The sequence below is a fragment of the Hemicordylus capensis genome, chromosome 3 (assembly GCF_027244095.1).
Source record: "Hemicordylus capensis ecotype Gifberg chromosome 3, rHemCap1.1.pri, whole genome shotgun sequence".
Taxonomy (NCBI): Eukaryota; Metazoa; Chordata; class Lepidosauria; order Squamata; family Cordylidae; genus Hemicordylus; species Hemicordylus capensis.
In genome coordinates, this window is record NC_069659.1 from 248,598,974 (window position 1) to 248,619,830 (window position 20,857).

At 43.9% G+C, this 20,857-nt stretch overlaps 1 protein-coding gene across 5 annotated transcripts in view; it reads left to right on the plus strand.

The window, feature by feature from the left end:
- Positions 1 to 20,857, plus strand: part of DNTT (DNA nucleotidylexotransferase) — a 291,853-nt gene that overhangs the window by 236,571 nt on the left and 34,425 nt on the right. For all 5 annotated transcript variants that reach the window (XM_053304897.1, XM_053304900.1, XM_053304899.1 and 2 more), the window contains one exon: positions 18,748 to 19,011. In XM_053304897.1, coding sequence (XP_053160872.1) covers positions 18,748 to 19,011 — 264 coding nt within the window. The remainder of the gene's footprint in view (positions 1 to 18,747; positions 19,012 to 20,857) is intronic.

A 20,857-nucleotide genomic window follows, 5' to 3' on the forward strand; every position in this document is an offset into this window, starting at 1 on the left:
GAATAATAATATCAAAAATAATATCCATCGAAAGCCAATTGAAGTTTCCGATCTGGATAACCTCTTTCATTTTGTAAGCATAGGCCTTGGGTTCCCGAATCAATATTTTGACTTCTAATGAAAATCTATAGGCTTTTAGCTGTTGTCCTCAGAATGCTTTGATAATAATGTCAGCGACATAAAATGAAAGCCAAGATCCTCAGAAAACTGATGTCTTGTCCAGATTGCCCATGAGGCAAGACAAAGTGAGCTATTGGTGGTCTGCAGGACCATGGAGAGCTCCAAGGCAGCAAGTTGATTAGACAGCAGTCAGAGTAGTTTGAATTCTTAAATAGCTTTGAGACCAGGCTACCCCTCTTGGGCTCTGCCTCCCTGCCTGGAGAGCAGAAGCCTAAAAAGGGCAGTCATCTGCTCCACTCTATTTGATCCTGCCTAGTTTGCTGCCAGCACTGATGTGCAACTCATGAGGATTGCAATGGTGTGGAAGGTGTAAGTTCTTCAGGGAGCTCAGGCTCTGAGGATGTTGCTTTGGGGGACTGTAGCTCGAGGGCTTATTCAGGCTCTGGCCTGGTGTCAAGACTCAGGGCTGGGTTCAATGCTGGTTCTGGCTCTTCAGGGTCTGACTCAGAGTTACTACTCTGAGGGAGTCAGCCAGGGTGGTCATGACTGTCTGGACCATGACACCTGCATTCTGTACCACACAATTTCTGCACTATTTCTGTGCTCCTGCATAATGATGGTGATATTATTTTAAATCCCACCTTTCTTCTATCATGCAACTCAAGGATGTATCAATAGGATTCCCAAATGATCTTCTATCCAGGCAGCAACCAGACCCCCAGACCTCCTTAACTGTTGCTGAATCCAGTGCCTTCAGGCCATGTAAGTGATATGATGATATCACTTACATGGAAGTGATATCATTGAAATATAACGCTGGCTGTATTATTTTCTTGCTGCATGAGGAAGTTGGACCATTAACATTTGGGGTTTAGTTCTTATTTGGGTTAGTCAGTATTTGCAGACTCTCAGGTTTAGTTCAAACACTAACTAGAAAAAGTAGTCTGGTAATCTCAAGGTATTCAAAGCATTTCCTTTGTCACATCATGAAGAAGCACCTTGCACTTGAGGAATAAAAGACATGTAAGAGACAGAAGTACCAATCCCAGAAAAGTGAATCCTGCTACACCCTCTTATCCTACTCTTCTTGAGACTGCTATTTGGGGGGTTTCTGCCAGGAATTCTTCTGTATTTGCATGGTTCAACAAGTCATTCAACAAGTCTTTCTGAGAGAAAGCATTGGCCATAATATGTTTGCCTTAGATTTGTATGATATGTGTGACATAGCACAAACACATAATAAAGAGTGGCTAAGATGAATACTCAAGCTGCCACTCTTTGGTAGGGCCAAATAAGAATTAGCCATGCAATATTCAACTCTGTCTTTTTAAATTTCACGATGATGCACAGATTGAGATTGTTGCCTTCTTTAGGTTCTCTGGAGTTCATATACCCTTACTGTGTAGTACTAGAGGACTTATTTGGAAATATAAATAGATGTGCATATAGATAGCCATAGAGACACTTGCAGTTTCCCCCCTCTTGCTAAATTAGACTGTGTTTACACAATCACAGCAATCCTGATGAATGAGTTACCCAGGATTGCTGAACCCTGTGGAGCTGTTTGTGAGAAGAACCCAGAATTTCTAGACAATCCTGGTCAAACTGCTGTTGTTAACCCACATTTATCCAGGATGGGTAATTAGGTTGCCTGGAAATTCTGAGTTATCAAAATCAGCTCTGCAGGGCTCAGTGAGTCTGGTTATTTATTTTAAAAAATCTTATATACTGCCTCCTCCAAAGACTCTAAGCAGTGAACAACAATACCAATAACAATTAATAATAACAATAAAGGGCAAACGCCTGGTGAAACAGGTGGGTCTTGAGAAGGGCCTTAAAAGCAGCCAGGGAGAGAGCTGAACAAATCTGGGGGGAAAGAGTGTTCCAAAGAAGAGGGATGACCATAGAGAAGGCCCTCCTATGGCTGTGACCACACACTACACCAGGGCCTGGGACACTAAGGAGGGCCAGCTGAGAAGACCTCACAGGTCAGGGTATAACTGGCCGAGAGAGGCGATCCCGGAGATATACAGGTGCTAAGCCCATAAGGGTTTTGTAGGTGAGAACCAGAACTTTGAATTGGACTCAGAAGCGAGCAGGCAACTAGTGCAATGACAGTCAAAGAGGTGTTAACGCTATCAAATCTACGGCCACCCATGAGGAGGCGGGCCACTGCATTCTAGACTAGTTGAAACTTCCGAATCATTTTCAAAGGCAATCCTAGGTAGAGTGCATTACAGTAATCCAGAAGAGAGGTAACAAAGGCATGATTTACTGTTGTTAGGGCCTGCCGGTCGAGAAAAGGCCGTAACTGGCCACAGCCTCCACCTGCTGTTCAAGCAGGAGCCGCGAGTCCAGAAGGACTCCCAGATCACGAACCATATCTCTCAAGGGAAGTGCAACTCCATCAAAAGATGAACTCACAAATGGCAATTGGCCAGATCGCAGACTGAACAAGAGCAACTTGGTCTTGGAGAGACTGAGCCTGAGCTTGTTTTGGCCTATCCAGGTCCTGACAGCCTCCAGGCACTGAGCCAGCACATGAACGGCATCACCTGTTTGGCCTGGGGTAGAACTATAAAGCTGAGTATCATCAGCATATTGATGAAAACTTACCCCAAACTGACAGATGACCAAGCCCAGCAGCTTCATGTAGATGTTAAAGAGAATGGGAGCAAGGACCGAGCCCTGTGGAATCCCACAAGAAAGGGGCAATCTTGTCAAGTGCCCTCGTAGCCCCAATGTTCCAGGCATCAATGGGTAGCACTGGCGAGTTGCCTACCAGATTGCTGGGAAACTCTCCAAGCGCCCTCTGAAAACCATCAGGATCCATAAGGTGCCTAGGCTGGACCATCCTAATAGGTCCAGTGCCCCTGCGAAGGGAAGGAGCTGCAGTGATCTGCAAATGAATTAGGGAGTGATCAGACCAGGGCAAGGGGCAGATGGATAAGTCCCCCACTTTAAGATCATGTTGCCACTGCTCTGAGACAAAAACCAGGTCCAAAGTGTGACCACCAAGATGAGTCGGGCCCGAAGTAATTTGCGAAAAGCCCATGGCTGCCATGGAAGCCATGAAATTCTGGGCCATCATCGAACTCTTACCCAGGGCCAACAGGTTGAAATCCCCCAGAATCACAAATCTGGGGTTCGTAACCAGCAGGCCCGCAGCAAGGTTGAGAAGTTCAGGAAGGTCTGAGGCCGGGCAGCCGGGCAGCTGGTACACAATCAGCAGCCCAAGCTTATTGCAAAGACCAAGTGTCACGAAAAGGCACTCACAACCTGTTGCCTGTAGGGCAGGGCCCCTAATCAATGTGAGGCTTTCCCTATAAATCACTGCCACTCTGCCTCCCTGGCCAAGGTCCCGAGGCTGATGGAACACACAAAAACCTGGTGGGCAGATCTCAGATAAGGTAACATCACCATCATGACCCAACCAGGTTTCTGTAATTCCAACCAGGTTTCTGTAATACAAACCAGGTCAGCCCACTCCTCCATAATAAGGTCAAAAATGGAGGAGGTCCATTGAACCCACCAGGCATTGAAAAGCAGCAACCCGAGACCTTGAGAACCAGCAATCCAGTCACCTGGTCCGAGGGAAGAGGAAGTTAGGTCGGAAGCAGAAACCTGACACAAATTGCAGGGACTGCTACCCCTAAGCTGGCTAACCAGCCTCCACATGCCATATCTCCTGAATCCCGACACTGTGGGAATAGGCTGCCCCAAATCACCCACCCCAGATAGCTCCAGAAGGCATCCACACCTTCCCAGGGAGCCCAAGAAAGAAAAACAAAAAAGGAATAAAGGAATAAAAACATAACTTACACAGCAAAAGAAAATAAAAACCCTATAACTCTTTAACCAGGATCGCTGTGATCAGCCTAATGCAAATTTATTTTCAGCAGTGCAAATGTTAGTGTAACTTTATTGTTAATTTTAAATTGCTGTAATTTTATAAATTTAAAAGCAAATTTCCCTACCTTGCAATAAAATACATTTCTATATTTCTATATACTGTATGCCTTTCTTCTATCATGGAATTTAAGGCATCCATGCAATTCCCAGGCACTGACCCATCCAGCCAGTGACCTGAGCTAGACCTTCTTTGCTTAAGCAAGGTGACTGTATCATGTGCCCTCAGACCATGCCCTGGGACCAGACCAAATCTGAACTTCCAAATTTCACTTGAGTGAATGAGTGGGAGCAGAGGCGCTCTAAGCCCTGGACCTTGGACCCTGGTCCATGGCCTCCAAGGTCTTTGTTTTTTTTTTAAATAAAGCTGCTGTGAGGCCAAGGGGTGACTGCAGGGTGGGCTGGGGAGGTGAGCCAAGTAGTTGACCTCCTCACCCACCCCCCCGGTGGCGGCGATGGAGGGAGTAACCACTGGGCTCATCCTTTCTGTCCAGCGGTTGATATGAACTGTGAGGCATGCCTGCACAGTTCAGAAAAAGATCGTTGCAAGCCTTGGCCATGCAACAACTTAATTTTTTTAAAAACAGGCACATAGGTTAGTTGCAGCAGGAGCCCCCCCCCAAGTAGGTTTTGGGGGCCTCACGGGGGAACCTGTGGGGGGGGGGCTCGTGGAAGGGGTGATCTGGTTGCCAAAATCATCTAGGTGCGCACCTGAGTGGGAGAAGAAAGGGCTTAATGCCTATTGAATGACTAGTCTGAAATCCAGCAAAAGATAGTAAAAGATGCCTCTCTTTCATCCATCTTTATAGCTTTGCTACCACTGAAGGCAACTTCCCCCACCTCCCCCTCCCTATAAAGGATAATAGTACAGTAATTTCCTTATAAGAGTCATGGTCACTGAAAAAGAACTCTTAAATGATAGTTTAAAATTTGCACATTAGATGGACCCTAAAATTATGCAGTTTGTAATTTTTCCAGGCTAATAGTTTTCTCCTGTTCCTGTTGCTAGAACAGTGGTTTCCTGCCACATGGAACAATTTCAGTCTCACTCATGCCGACTGATTTAGCAGCTGTCTAAAGATGGAGACATTTGTGCCTGTCAAGCTATACTAGAAGGAGATTCTAGGTCAGATCCTCAGCTGGTCTAAACGGGCTCAGTTTCTCTGGGAGTCGATGGAATGTTGCCATTTTACATTAGCTGAGGCCCTGGCATGCTCTTGGATGCGACTAATGATGACCTTACTACATTTAAAAAACAACAACCCCAAAACACCCTAATGGGTGAGGACTTGCAGAGCATGGTCAGAGGTAGTTTATCAATTGCTGATCATTTACCATGTATTGGATGGTTAATACTCCTGTATTTGCAGTGGAAATTGAAATGACAAAGCAAGCACACAGTGCTTGGACTATAAGACCACAACTTTACTGAAGAATGCTTGCAAGAAATCCGAGCCAGAGAAGCGTTCAGCTTACTCCAGTTAAATCATTAACTTCACAACTCAGGATATCCAGGTGCACCCCCCACCCCTTAATTGTGGTTTTCAAACCTTAACTGTGCTCTTCAAATACCCTAGCTGTTAGCCATTCCCATATAGGTACAGGAGAATATGAAATACAATGCTCTTGAAGTCACCAGCAATCCCTGTTGGTTTTCCCAAGTTACATTTAATAGCATAAAGCTTGGAGCTGTTCAACACTGGAACAATAAATAAATAGTTTTCCTTTTAATGGTTTATTTTTAAAGGGGGTGTTTTATGGTTTTTACTGTTTAACTGATTTTAAAGTTTTAAATGATTTTTATGGAATTTTATTGTATTTTAACTTTTGTAAACCGCCTTGGGATGCTTTATGAAGGGCGGTATAAAGATTGAACAATAAAATAAATAAACACAGTGAATCTCCTACCCTCCCTCATCTCCTAAGAGATTACCCTCTCAGGTATTTGAGTGCCTCTTATTTTCTTTCATTTGGCAGTTTGCTTGTTTGCACTGAAAGTTTGACTGTCTTCCATTCCTCACTAACATCACAAATAGCCCTAAGCCTATTGATATGTTCTTCATATGAGTATTGCACCTTTCCTCAAAAAGATATACCATGACCTCCCTGAACAAATGGTACTTCTGGAAGGAAATTCCTGGCTGTTTTATTACCCCTCCACCCTGTTGTACATTTCTCTTCCCCACACCCATATTCACTTGTGTCTTATCCTCTCTAGGGGTGAGACTTTTCAATTTCTGGGGTGGGGGCAGAGGCAGACTGAGGAAAGGGATGAGCGAATGGGAAAGTGTTGCCTGAAACATCTCACTGCACCACTGAACATGCTACAGTCATCCAAAGAAATACCATGATCTGCTGCCCTGCCCCAGCAACTTCCAGCAACTCAGTTTCTTGCCTTTAAAAGTACCAAATTTGCCTCTTTTCCAAGATCTTTTGAGATCTTCAATTCTGAAATCCTCCAAAATGTCTGAAGCAATGCCTCTTTCTTTCAAATGCCACCTGCTTCATAAAAGGTGACAGAGGTGACCATCAACAAAACCCTTGCTAATTACATTAATTGTTGCAAGTAGGGCCTCTAAGGCTGATGTCAAGGCCTGGGAAGGTTTATAAAGGTAAACATGTGCAGATTTCTCTGGTTTCCCATTCACTGGGACCAGGGGTCATGTATTCTGTATAATGTTCTACTAGATCCCTACAGTGACAGCTAGAAGGTGTAGGTGCAAATGCATATACACATATATGCAGTGAGGCACTTCGGATCAGTGCAGTTGTAAAAGAAGAGTGGTCTCTTAACCATGTTTAAAACATTTTGGGAGGAGGGGGAGCTGTAGTTTAGTGATAGAATACATGCTTTGCATCCAGAAAGTCCTTGGTTTGGTTCATGGCATCTCTGGGAAGGACTCTGGTCCGAAACCCTGCAGATGCACTGCCAGTCTTTACTGGCAATATTCAGTTAGATGAGCGAATGGCCAGACGTAGAAGAAGGTAGATTTGTAGGGGGTGGATCATGGGATTATGTACTTCTTCAAAGACCCAGACCTTCTCCTCTCTTGTTGGAACTCCCCCTACTCCTGAGTAGCCACCTAATGGCACAGCAGGAAATGACTTGACTAGCAAACCAGAGGTTGTGGGTTCGCTGGTAAGTTTCTCAGACTGTGGGGAACACCTATTTTGGGCAGCAACAATATAGGAAGATGCTGAAAGGCATCATCCCATACTGTGTGGGAGGAGGCCAGTTGCTGGGGAGTAACAGCAGGAGAGAGGGCATGCCCTCAACTCCTGCCTGTGGCTTCCAGCCGCATCTGGTGGGCCACTGTCTGAAACAGGATGCTGAACTAGATGGGCCTTGGGCCTGATCCAGCAGGGCTATTCTTGTGTTCTTATGAGGCAATGGTAACCCCCTCCTGTATTCTACCAAAGACAACCACAGGGTTCTGTGGTCGCCAGGAGTCGACACCGACTCAATGGCACACTTTACCATTTACTCCCCAGTGGCCTTAAACACAGCACTCATGTTAACTACAGTGGGAAGAGAACTGGTCTTGTAGTAGCAAACATGAATTCTCACCTTTGCTAAGCAGTGTCCAGCCTGGTTTGCATTTGAATGGGACACTACATGTGAGCACTGTAAGTCCCCTCAGGGGATGTGGCCGCTCTGAGAAGCATGCTTGCACACTGAAGGATCCAAGTTCCCTCCCTGACATCTCCAGATAGGACAGAGAGACTTCTGCTGCCTGTAACCTGGGAGAAGCCACTGCCAGTCTGTGTAGATAATACTGAGCTAGATGGACCAGTGGTCGGGCTCAGTAGAAGGCAGCTTCCTATGTTATCATTAACTAAAGTTTGTTAGCTAGTTCAAACCCTGGTTTTGAATTCTGGCTAAGAGGGAACTCCAGTAAGTACATGATATAACACTTAACTGTGATTGAGACTGACTGAGGGCAGTTTCCAATGAGGAGGAATGGGGGAAGAAGTATGCAGTCCTGTAACCCACTCCCAATCTCTTAACCAGGTTAAGCCATCATTGCTCATTATGTCACAGTGCCAATGCTACTGGCTACCAGTGGCTGCCAATGCTGCTATGTAGGGGCTGCTTGTGCTGCTACTCCTGCCACATTATATTTGCATGATTACCTCACAGTGGTAATATGGCGGCCATTTTTACATCTGTTTATGATCACATATACATGGTGTCAGTTTAAATGTATGATGGTAGGGCCAGAAAACCAGGTAGTCACTCAGAACTACTATAGCGGCCATTGGCAGTAGCAAGTGCGTTTGGGGTGTGTGGGGGTGATAGCCCGGAGATTTCTAGCAATATCCACCCCCAGCACAGTACCTCCAGTGACTGTTGCTGGTGTCTGTCTTATGTTTCTTTTAGATTGTGAGCCCTTTGGGGACAGGGATCCATCTTCTTATTTATTTATTATTTCTCTGTGTAAACTGCTCTGAGCCATTTTTGGAAGGGCGGTATAGAAATCGAATGAATGAATATCTCAGGCTGTCTCTGAAAATGTTCTCTCAGACAAACTCAGTGCAGAAATGAGAGCTAAGTTCAGAAACTAAGCAGAGGTTAGTGCCAGAAAATCAAGCAAAAATAGTAGCCCACAGGGACTTGAGCAAATATAGAAATTAGGGATTATTTTTATGTATGCATGCATGCATGCATGTATGTATGTATGTATTTAATTCGATTTCTATAACGCCCTTCCAAAAATGGCTCAGGGTGGTTTGCACAGAGAAATAATAAATAAATAAGATAAGATGGATCCCTGTCTCCAAAGGACTCACAAGCTAAAAAGAAACATAAGATAGACACCAGCAACAGTCACTGGGGGTACTGTGCTGGGGGTGGAGAGGGCCAGTTATTCTCCCCCTGCTAAATAAAGAGAATCACCACATTAAAATGTGCCTCTTTGCCAAGTCAGCAGGGGTTGTCAAAGATTTCTGGGAAGACCGAGCACTGCAAGTCCATCAGTGTCCTATGGTTATATTTTTGGGAATTGGAACTGAAAGCAGGATAGACATTGTAAGTTTGTCTGGAAGAAACAGAGGAACAAGTCCTAGAATGTCTCAAGCCAAATCATCATCTGAGAGGTTTGAACACTTCCTGAATTTTCTCTTTTAATGTGCATTCTACCAATGGTGGATGAGTAGTTGCAGCTGATGCAGAATGAGGGCTATGGGTTTTTTCCTCCCACTCACTCTATCCTGTCCTCCCTAGCTAAAGTTAGGTCACAAGGGGCAGATTCAGTGCAGGCCAGGCATAGCTTAAGAGTGTAGTCAGTGAGCATCCCTGGGTGACTTTGACTAAAGGTGCTCAATCAGTCCTTAATGGCTTTGGTGGTGTGTGGGCTATGATTGAATTTCCTCCCTGCTTTAGTGGCACCTCAAAGAGTACTGAACAGCTTGAGCTGGGTGTTGCCTCTGAATAACTTGGAGGGATGGCGAGGAGGAGCAGAGATCTGAATTCTTCTTCTGAGCTAGGGTGTGATTGCCCAAGCAGGTCTATGGTGAGACACTTGCATTCAACCTCTGACCTGAGTTAGTGCCTGCATTGTTTGGGGGGTGGAGCACAGACCTGCTGCAATATGTTAAATAAAGTTGTCAGAGTTTTTATTGCCTCATGGGAGTGGGGGAGGAGTTCTGCCTTGAGTCTAAAAGCATGTCATATTAATGATGAGCCACAGAATCAATCATTACGATAAATGGTACATAATTACTTTCCGCTGAAAAATAAAAGCTAATGTGTAGTTTTATACAAACCAGCAATACTGAAAAGAGGTGCTTGCAGAATTGGCATGGACTGCTGTTCTTCACTTCATGTTCTGTAACCTACGATATTCAGATTAGGACCTTTTCAGCTTTTCACAGCTAACTGCCTTCACCAAAAGGCACTTTTTTGTAACCTAGAGACATGCTGTTTCAGCTGCATTATGTAAAACAAAGGTATTGTCCAGTGCCTCATCAAATTAGGTTAATCAGAAACAGGGTCCCAATTGATATAGCCTGGACTTTGATTACTATTTAAAAGTGGCATTCTGACTTTGAGTCAGATTTCAGTTGCTTGCTGAAGTCAGCACCTGTGTAACTATTGCCTAATTGCATTTTTTTTTAAAAAGGAAAACACTGATATGGCTATTTGCAGCTTACTAATCTTTATATGTTCTTCCTAGTTACTTTTACAAATTGCTAAGCCACTTAATGAATAACTTAGAGGTGTTTATTCCTGAAATGCCCATCTCATCACATTTGCTACCTAGCACGATCTGCAGAATTTGAGATTGTATCCACTTGAGTTTATATGATTCAATCGGCAAGGGAAAAAGGTTTCATAGCAGAGCTTTATTACTGACTTCTTTAATAGGCCTGTAATTGCCTGGAGTGAACCAAAGGGAGTAAAGTGTTTTCTGGAAGGGTCCAAAGTACATTAGAAGTGAAGATTTCTATAACGAAGAAATCATCTCAGATTTGTTTTTCTACAAAATGTTAATAGTCATTCCCCAAATCAGTTAAAAATAAAGAACAAAATCCAGTGAAATGTCACCCCATGGGCATATGAATAATGCAACATGTAGCAGAAATCAGATGCACAAAATAAAATTGTAAGCTTAGAAAAATATCCAACTAAAAATCATTACAATAGATGGAAAAAACTGGATTGCAAACATCAAACAAGTGTCAGTGGAGAAAAGTGGATAAAAATCTGTGTGGAAATATTGCTCTAATATGTCCAGTCAGTAGGTGGCACTAGCATTTTCTAGTAGTGATCCTCACTGAAGGCAGAGCCCCTCCCTTCTTCCTGCCTGTTACATTATAAAGTAGTCTTAGCCTATAATGGCTGCCTTCCTCTGAACTCTCATGACATGGAGGCTATTCCCATGATCAGCCGAAATCGGGCTAGGGGAGCCTAGTCTGATTTTGGCTGATCATGGGAGCCACCAGGCTCACAGGCGAGCCCAGTTGCCTCCTGGCAGTTAACCCATCTAAATACCCCTCCCCTTAAACCGGGTTTGCGGAGCGAGTGCGCTGCAAACCTGGTTTTCAAAATCGTGAGTAGCCGTAGCGCGGCTCTGTGCCGTGGCTACTCATGAGTAGACCCCCAGAGGGAGGCTGAAAAGCAGCCTCCTTGCTCGGAGATCTCCCCAGTATGCCCTGCGCTCTTGCTTCCAGGGGCTGTGCAGCCCCCAAACTCCTCAGCCCCTGCCGGCTCCATCATGAAGCTGGCATCGTGTGGGCGGCTGATCCGGCCGCCCAGGGCTCCCGCCCTGCTTGTCTGTGGGGAGAGTGGGCTTAGCCCGCTCTCCCCGCTTAGCTTCACAAACCGGGTCTCACTGATCGTGAGACCCGGCTCATGGTGTCAGAAGTCTGAGTCCACAAACCTTTGAAATGGCTCACTTTCCTGGACCAGAAGCTTTCAGGTTTGACAATCCTGCTGCTTGGCCAGAATGGAAAGAAAGATTTGCTTGCTTCAGACTAGCTACAAAGCTCCACAAAGAATAAGGCATTTTGCAAGTAAGTTCCCTTCTTTATGCCATGAGAAAGGAAGTAAACAGTATCTATAAATCCTTTACCTTTGCTGAAGAGGGTCAAAAGAATGACTATGAGACTGTCTAGGCTAAATCTGATGCCCATTTCATTCCAAAATGAATGTGTTCTATGAGAGGGCTTGCTTTTATCAAAGGACACAGCACTCTGGGGAGCATGTTGAGTCATTTGTTAGAGGGCTATATGGACTCTCTGAGCATTGTGACTTTGCAGAAAAGAAGGAAGAACATCTCAGAGATAGGTTTGTCATTGGAATTCTTGATAAAGGGCTATCAGAGCGAATGCAACTCACAGAGAATCTTAACTCTTCATAAAGCCAATGAACTGGCAAGGCAATCAGAGTTATTGAAAGCACAGATCAGGGAGCAGAGGAAACCTGAAACAGTTTGGAAGAAAATAGCCTTTTCTCCACAAAACCCTAACAGCAGAAAGAGTAGCTTCTTTGGAGATGCAAATTTTAAGTCTGTAGCTGCAAGACCTGAACGAAAGAAACCCCAAGCAAAGCAGCCCAGCCATTTCAAAAGCACACTGCAGCAAAAAGGCATACACACCAAGTCTGCATGTATAAGATGTGGGAGGATGCATAACAGAGGAATTTGCCCTGCTAGAGGAGCTCAGTACAAGAACTGTTCAAAAATAAGGCACTTTGCAATTGCATGTTATATACAGATGGTACAAGAAGTTACCACAGAACCTGCCGTGCCACATATTTGCCATGCCCCCAGATCCACTTTGGAATGCCCTGGCACACACACACACACCCAAGGTGGGTCACGGGGCATCCTCGTCTCCAGTTTGAACCAGTTTGAATAGAACCAGGCTCTGTTTGGTTCGAACTTGGACTGGCATTGCCAATTCAACGCCCTAATTGGTTTGAGTTCAAACCTTCAGACCTGTTTGCACATCCCTACCACTGATCCTACACCATGATGTGCTCTAATAGTCTCAGTCATGAAGAAAAATGGGAAAATCTGTATATGTGTAGATCTGAAAAGGATCAATGTTAGAGAAAATATGTTAGAGAAAAATATGTACTCCTAATGCTGGAAGATCTACTTCCAAAAGTGACTGGAGCTAAAGTATTTTCCAAATTGGATACTTCAAGTGGCTTCTGGCAAATACCTCTGACAGATCATTGTGCCAATCTAACAACATTTATGACACCCTTTGGGAGATTCTGTTTCTAGCACTTGCCCTTTGGGATCACCAGCACTCCTGAGATCTTCCAGGGGAGGATGACAGAACTCCTTAGGGGCATAAAAGGGGTCACTGTTTTCATGGATGATATTTTAGTGCATGGCACATCACTAGAAGAGCATGATAAAACTCTAACCCTCATCCTAAATCTGATTCAGGAGTCTGAGCTTAAACTAAACAAAGAAAAATTCATTTCCTGCACCACTTCAATGCCAATGTCTTTTGATAAGAATGATGAGGTTAAACCTAATAGCTGAATATGTTCCAGGGGAAAAGCTGATACTTGCAGATGCCTTATCACATAGTCCCATATAGCAGGAAAACTCCTATGACCTAGAGGAAGAAGTACAAGCTTAAGTTGATGCAGTACATACCTTTACGGAAACATCTGACAAGCGGCTTCTTCAGATCAGAACAGCTACTCAACATGATCCAGAACTTCAAGAGGTCTTACAGTATATCAGAAATGGGTGGCCTGAATATATCAATGACACCTCAGAGCTATCTAAGTGATACTTTGGTGAATGTGCCCAACTCAATGAATCAGATGGACTAATAACAAAAGGAAATCATATTGTTAATTAATTAATTTTATTTATTATTAAAACTTTTATACCACTATAATAACAGCAACAACATTGATAACAAAATTCAGCCATCCCAGGTCCCTGGGAAGGACTCGATGTCTGGATAAAACAAACCAGTCAATAACACCTGTCTGACTGTGTAAATAAAATAAAAAATAAAATATATATATAATTTTTGTTGGTTTAAGAAAGGGGAAAGATGTGTGGAAATATTGCTCTAATATGTCCAGCCAGTAAGTGGCACTAGCATTTGCTAGTAGTGATCCTCACTGGAAGCAGAGCCCCCTCCCTTCTAAATAAATAAATAAGTAAATAAGTAAATAAACAATCGAGTGATGGTTTTTGCCAAATGGCAGGTGGCAAAAATGGTTTGTTTGTCTGCTTAGTTTAAACATGTATACCCAACCTTTTTTTTGGTAAGGTTCAAGGTGACTAATAGCAACAGCAATAGCAATAGCACTTACATTTATATACCGCTTTATAGCCGGAGCTCTCTAAGTGGTTTACAATGATTTAGCATATTGCCCCCAACATTCTGGGTACTCATTTTACCGACCTCGGAAGGATGGAGGGCTGAGTCAACCTTGAGCCCCTGGTCAGGATCGAACTTGTAACCTTCTGGTTACAGGGTGGCAGTTTTACCACTGCGCCACCAGGGGCTCCTGGTGGCACAGGAATGAAACACAATCAAAATAACAATATCCAACACCCCTGCTATACCCCTGCTAACTTGGCAAAGAGGCACCTTTTAATGTGATGATTCTCTTTATATAGCAGGGGGAGAGTAACTGGCCCTATCCACCCCCAGCACAGTACCTCCAGTGACTGTTGCTGGTGTCTATCTTATGTTTCTTTTTAGATTGTCAGCCCTTTGGTGACAGGGAGCCATTTATTTATTTGTTATTTCTCTGTGTAAACCACCCTGATCCATTTTTGGAAGGGCGATATAGAAATCAATCAATCAATCAATCACATAGATAGATAGATAGATAGATAGATAGATAGATAGATAGATAGATACAGTGGTCCCTCGACTTACGAAGATAATCCGATCCGAACGCACGTTTGTAGGTCGGAATTTTCGTAAGTCGAAAAGCGCATCCATGGAGGTCCGGAACACTCGTAAGTCGAGGAAACCGCATCTAAAAATTCGTAGGTCGAGGAAGCCGCATCTAAACCGGCAACGACTTCTGGTATTTTTTGTCGTTCGTATGTCGAAATCTTCGGATGTCGAGTGCTTCGTAAGTCGAGGGACCACTGTAGATAGATAGATAGACATCAAGAATGAAAGGAAGATATTATGCTAAATCAAAACAGCCCCACAACAATAACTGGGGGAGTGGGGGAAATCTAGTGGAAACAGGAAGGTCATAATCAGTTGATAGAAAATGAAAGAATAGAGGATACACGGACCAGAGAACAAAACATATACTGGGTAGTATATATACCATGTATAAGAGTCTATTCACACACACAACTTACACGAAACAAGGATAAATTAAACATATATTATGAAACACACAATTACTAAAGAAATTGCCTGTGTTCTAGACCTCAAAAAGTGTGGCTGAAGGTCAATTATGCCCATGGTCCTTATACATGTAGATATATAGTCCTTCCAGATCTTTTCTCTTGCTGGTTCTTGTTCAAGTTGTTACTCCAAATTTTACTCAAAATTCTTCCAGATCTTTTTCCTTGCAAGTTCTTATTCTAATGGTAGCTCCTTGTACAAATGTTGCTCCTTCTGATAGATGCTCCTTGTCCAAATAATACCCAACAGGTATCCTAGGTAATTTTTACCTGTTTCCTCCTGCTTGAGCAGGCTTCATCAGGAGAAGTGAGATTTATTTCTTCTGAAGTGACACTGCACCTACCAGTGGTTTCTAAATTAGAAATCCTACTGGATACATACATCCAGGGGAGGGACCTCCACAGGACAGGGGCAGCCCCCAAGAAAGCCTCCAAACATAGATGTCAACTGTACCTCTAGAAGAGAGGGGAAACACAAAAGAGCTTCTCTGAAAGTTCTTGTGGGATGGGCAGATTCATGTGAGAGGAAGCGGTTCTTCAAATATCCTGGCTGCAAATTCTTTAGAGCAGTGGTTCCCAACCTGGGGGCCTCCAGATGTTGCTGAAATGCAAATCCAATTATCGCCAGCTACAATAAATTGTAGCTGGAGTTGATGGGGATTGTAGATCAGCAACATCTGGAGGCTCCCAGATTGGGGACCACTGGATTAGAGCTTTAAAGATTATAACAAGCACCTTGAGTCATCCTTGGAAACACACTAGTAATCAGTGCAATGGGCAGGCTAGTACTTGTGTGACAATTCATAGATCAGTGGCACCATGTGTATCATGCTTCTTTGGTTATTTTTATTATCCTCTAAACTCAGATGTGAGCAAGTTAAACAAAAATTAAATTTGAATGAGGAGCTATGGACCAGCCTCTCAAAAAATGAGAAATGATTTCAAGGTAGTGACATTTGGAAATATTGGGAGCAGGATCCAACGAAGCATGTATGGAAAGACTTCATATGGTGCTGATTTTCTGTGAAGTACTGTGCAAATACTAGTTTGCCCTTAGCAAGCAGGAATTCATCTCCTTTGCAAAAGAAGCTTTCCAGTCAGAAACTATTTGCATACCAGCCGTTGAGCAGTCCTTTACAATGAAAAACTGTTTGTGCTCCAGCCACTGGGCTTCCTTTATCCACACGGCAAGGTATATAAACTAAAAGGTATTACATCCAAAGGAATAAATAGCACATGATGTTTTGCAAACAGTTGCACAAAAGGAGGTACATCTCTGGATTTCATTTCGTTTTACTGTATAATGTTCTTCCACTAAGGTGGAAATAGCACTTCAATGAGCAGAAGAGACTTTCCTCTAACGGCTTGCCAGAAGTCACCTTTGGATCCAAACCTAGGAATCTGACCTTATTATTTGTTACCTTGTGTTAGCAAATGTTGCATATATTCTTTGCTCTCAATGAGGCTTCAGTTTAAACTTCACTTTAAACCTAAAGCTCAGAGATTTAATTGTCGGAGTGTGCAGAACCAGTTTCAGAGACATTCTTATCCCCGGACCTTGAGGCCCTAGTCTGTGGTCTCCAAGGTCTGGGGGGGTCTCCACAAACCGGGGGACGTCCTGCTGCCACCCCGTACGTACTCTGCTGCTTTCCCCCTGTGGCAGCGGCAAGCAGAGCAGCCACTGGGCCTGGCCATCCGGCCCAGTGGCCCTCAAAAACTGCGAGGCACACCTGGCAGTTTGAATCTATTGTCACAAGGCCATGACATCATGGGCTTGCGATGATCTATTCAAACTGCGCAGGTGTGCCTCACAGTTTTCGAGGGCTTCTGGGCTGGCTGGGCCTGTCCGCTCCACCCACTGCCACTGCCACCACGGTGGGGAGAGGCCTGTTCGGCTCACCCCCCACCCCCACACATGGCAGCTAAAATTACAGAAAAACCACGCTTCAATGTGGCTGGGCCCTGTGGCAGTGGGGGGAGGCCTCGTGGCAGCAGCAGCAGTCTGGGTGCCAAAATCAGCTAGATGCACCATTGCCCAGTTTGATCTTGAACCAGTCCACCGCAAAACAGGGTGATTTGAGTGGTTCAATCGTGAACTGGACCACCCTTCAGGAAAGGGGGCCAGTCCATGATCAACCTGACCCGAACCTGGTTTGAAGTGAACCAGTTCGCCAGTTCAAGCTGGGCTCGATTGAGGGTGGCAACTGAGAGAGGTGAGGGTGAGAGGGTGGCATGGGGACAGATGGTGAGAGGCATCTTTGAAAGGAAAGGAGACAGTCCTTTACCAGTGGTACCGAAGCTGAGCAGCAGTGCTCTCACCAGCAGCCCGCTCGTGGTGGCGCGGTTCTGGCACTGACCTGGCTTCTGCGCATGCATGCGTGTCAGATCTGTGCTGCCATATGCAGGCTGCCGGCAAGAGTGCTGCTGCTCAGCTTTGGTATAACTAGTAAGGGACCATCTCCTTTACTTTTAAAGATGCCTCTTGCCACTGCCCCGGCACCGCCCTCACTCCTTTCGCCCTCCACCCCTCTCAGTTGCCACCCTCAATCGAGCCTGGCTCAAACCAGAAAACCGGTTCTCAGACAGCGGTTTGGTCTGAACACTTAACCCTAGTTAATTGTGCTTTTGTGCATGGAAATCAATGTGTTGAAATACACATAATTCTATAATGCTCTGTGTAATTCTGATAAGAGTTTGTGGCCTTTAGTACTTAAATTGAACCTGGAATTCTGTGAGAAGAGTCTGCAATCTGTATAAACACAAGATTTTAGTCTTCATACAACCTGTGAACTGTTGCTCTCTTCTGCAAGGGAGAAATTGCATTTCATTTTCATTCACTTTCATCCTCCATTTTAACTGAGTGCTACATCTGTGTGATACTGATATTTAATCTGGAAGCTGTTCATCCGAACCACATGTTGGACTGTACAGAGCTGTTCACACTTGCATAACTAAAAGCCTACTACCCACCAAAGTACAGGAGTTTATAATTAAACAATTTCTGGGATTCTGTCAGGTTATATCTAGAGGACATGTTCTTCTCGGCGTTTTAAAATGCCCAGTTGCTGGAGTAATATTAGATTTCATGCTGTCCTAGTAATATATGTTAAGAGGAACCACATGGATACGAATCACCATTACTGCTATCCCCTAGATAGCAACTTTAGCCCTCCAGCTGTTTTTGGACTCCAACTCCCATAATCCCCAGCCACAGTGGCCAATAATCAGACTTAGGACCGAGCCTTCTTTGTGGTTCCCATGAGGCTTTGGAATATGTTCCCTGTCAAAATAAGAGCATCTTCATCTGTGTTCGCTTTAAGGAAGACCTTCAAGACACACCTGTTCTCTCAGGCATTTAACTGAAATTAATTTTAAAGTGTTTAATTGTTTTTATCACGTGAATTTTTTAAACCTTTTTTCTCCCTGTGAAATTGTCTTAATTGTTTTTACTCTTTTTTATATTTGTGGTTTTAAATTGTGTACACTGCCTGGAGATACACATATAAGGTGCTAGGCATATCAATACGATAGATAGATAGATAGATAGAATGTTGTAGGCCAATGTCTGCAGGAGGGCAGAATTGAGCAGCTCTGACTTAGAGGGTCGCAATGCTAGTATGGGAAGGCACTGTATCATTTGCCTGACTTAAATTGTTTCCCATAGCTGTTGGAATGGTGTGGGATGCAGTAATACCAAAAGGGTATCATTTTGATAACCTATATGTCAAACGTAGAGCTTATAATGCCTAGAAAATTATTCTACACTACATGCCGCCAGTCTTCCAGTTCTGGCTCCTGATCCACTGTATATTGCATTAATTAACATAAGAAAGTAAGAATTATGTGTTCCTTCTAGGGATTGCTCTTATACTATGATCTCATTGAATCCACATTTGAAAAGACAAAGCTGCCAAGCAGAAGAGTTGATGCTTTAGATCATTTTCAGAAATGCTTTGCGATTTTAAAGTTACCCAAGGAAAGAGTGAACCATAACAGCTCAGCAATATCAGATGAATCCGCTCAGGAGGAGGTGAAAGACTGGAAAGCAATCCGCATGGATTTGGTCGTAAGCCCCTTTGAACAATATGCATTTGCTTTGTTGGGGTGGAGTGGATCCAGGGTAAGTAACCCCAGGTTTTCCCCTTGGGGTGGTAATTTAATGTTGATATTGCAAGGTAGAATAAAAGATCCATAAATCTGAAAAGTGCTTCCTTTTGGGATTGTTATTTCCTATTTCATAGCTGAGTATTGCTTTATTTGTATCCATGCTTCTTCCAATGAGCTCAGAGTGCTGCTTCACATTTACAGAAGTGTGGATGTGACTGGCTCAAGGCTACCCAGTGAGCTACACTGCTTGGCAGAGATTTGAACCCAGATCTCCAGGACTAGATCTTCTCTAGACTAGAGTGTTTCTCAGACAGAGTGAGCATGCAGTACTTGATTATGCAGTCGGGTTTTTTACCATTGTTAAAAATGTTCAAACTTTGGAACACTGGAATTCTGTTCTGCAGAATATGAAGAGGCTGTTCTAATGAGCAACCAAGCCTGGCTATGGTAGCCTGTGATAACTGCTGGGTTCCACTTGGATACTGGTGGTCCCACGGTGCCAAGCCCAATGCCGAAGCCTGGCTCTTAGCTGCCAGGGGGGGAAATCCCCGGGGGGGAATCCCCCAATGCACCGTGCTTGGCATGCGGTTCATTGTGGGATACCTGGAGGCCAGGACTCATCATCCCGGTTCTCTGGGGATGGATCATGTGGGAGCGTGGATGGCACTCCCAGCAACAATCAGGCATTTGCGAGTGAAGGTAAGTGAAGCTAAGCCTTTCCCCCACCAACCCGCCAGCCCACCCAGCCATGTGAATGACCAAAATTGCACAAGGAAGGGCCAGAGAGAACCATCTAAAAACATTTCCACTCTTCTTTCCCTGAGGTTGTGGCAAACCTTACTTGAACATTTTAATCTCTCTCTCTCTCTCTCTCTCATCCTGAAAACTATCATACTGTATCCAAACTTCAGGCAGGGCTGTGCTTTTTTTTTTTTTTTTGCCAATTCTCTCTCCTTCTTCCAGCCTCCTGAATCTCCAAAATCTGCTTCTGGGGGTGGGGGAACCCTCAGGAGCAGATTTTCAGGGTTTGTGTGCAGGGACTGGAAAGAGAATTGTTGAAATCATGCACCCACCTCTTGTGTGAGTGCAAGAGAGTGCAAATGCATGGCAGGGTTTCAATACAAACAGTATTTAGAAATGAAAGCTGAGTTAGTTATGAAATTTCTAGAAGAAGAAGTGCTTAGAAACAAATTATCTTGTCCTCCCCCTTTAAAAAAATTCAGTTCTAGTTTCTAAGACCCCTTAATAAAAGGGTAAATCTTTCACACCACCAAAAGGTATCTAGCCCAAAAATGGTGTTGTGCAGTTTGTGGCAGAAGAGAAGGTGATCTGTTCCTTTTAATGCTTCTTTCCAGATGGAGTAGGTAGTGGAGATTATGCCTGAATACAGCAATATATGAAGTATGTCCCTTTAGCATTGGCTGTTAAATGGCTTTAGGCAGGAACGGCCAAGCACTCTGCAAACCTCTTTGCTTACTGAAAAAGTGCAAACACCTAAGCTTTTTTGACTCAGACAAATTGTGTGAGTCACAAGCAAATGGAGTCCAGAATGTGTTTAAATTAAACCACCTCTTCTTATAAAACTATAACAATCAGCAAGGCAGTTAGTATCAGACAAAGCTAATGTGATGTAGTATTGCATGTCAAAAAACAGTCCCTGGGTGAGCATCCATTATGGAACTCGCGTTAACTGCAGGCTGTATCCATTATGGGGAAGAGGGTAATGTATGATTGCAATTTCATATTTCTTAATGTTATCTGTACAGTAATGGGGACCTGACAGACTTCCTTGTAAATGGTGACTCTGCTTTCTCATTATTTTAATACCCGCTTAAAGGGATCTGAATTCCTTCAGTATT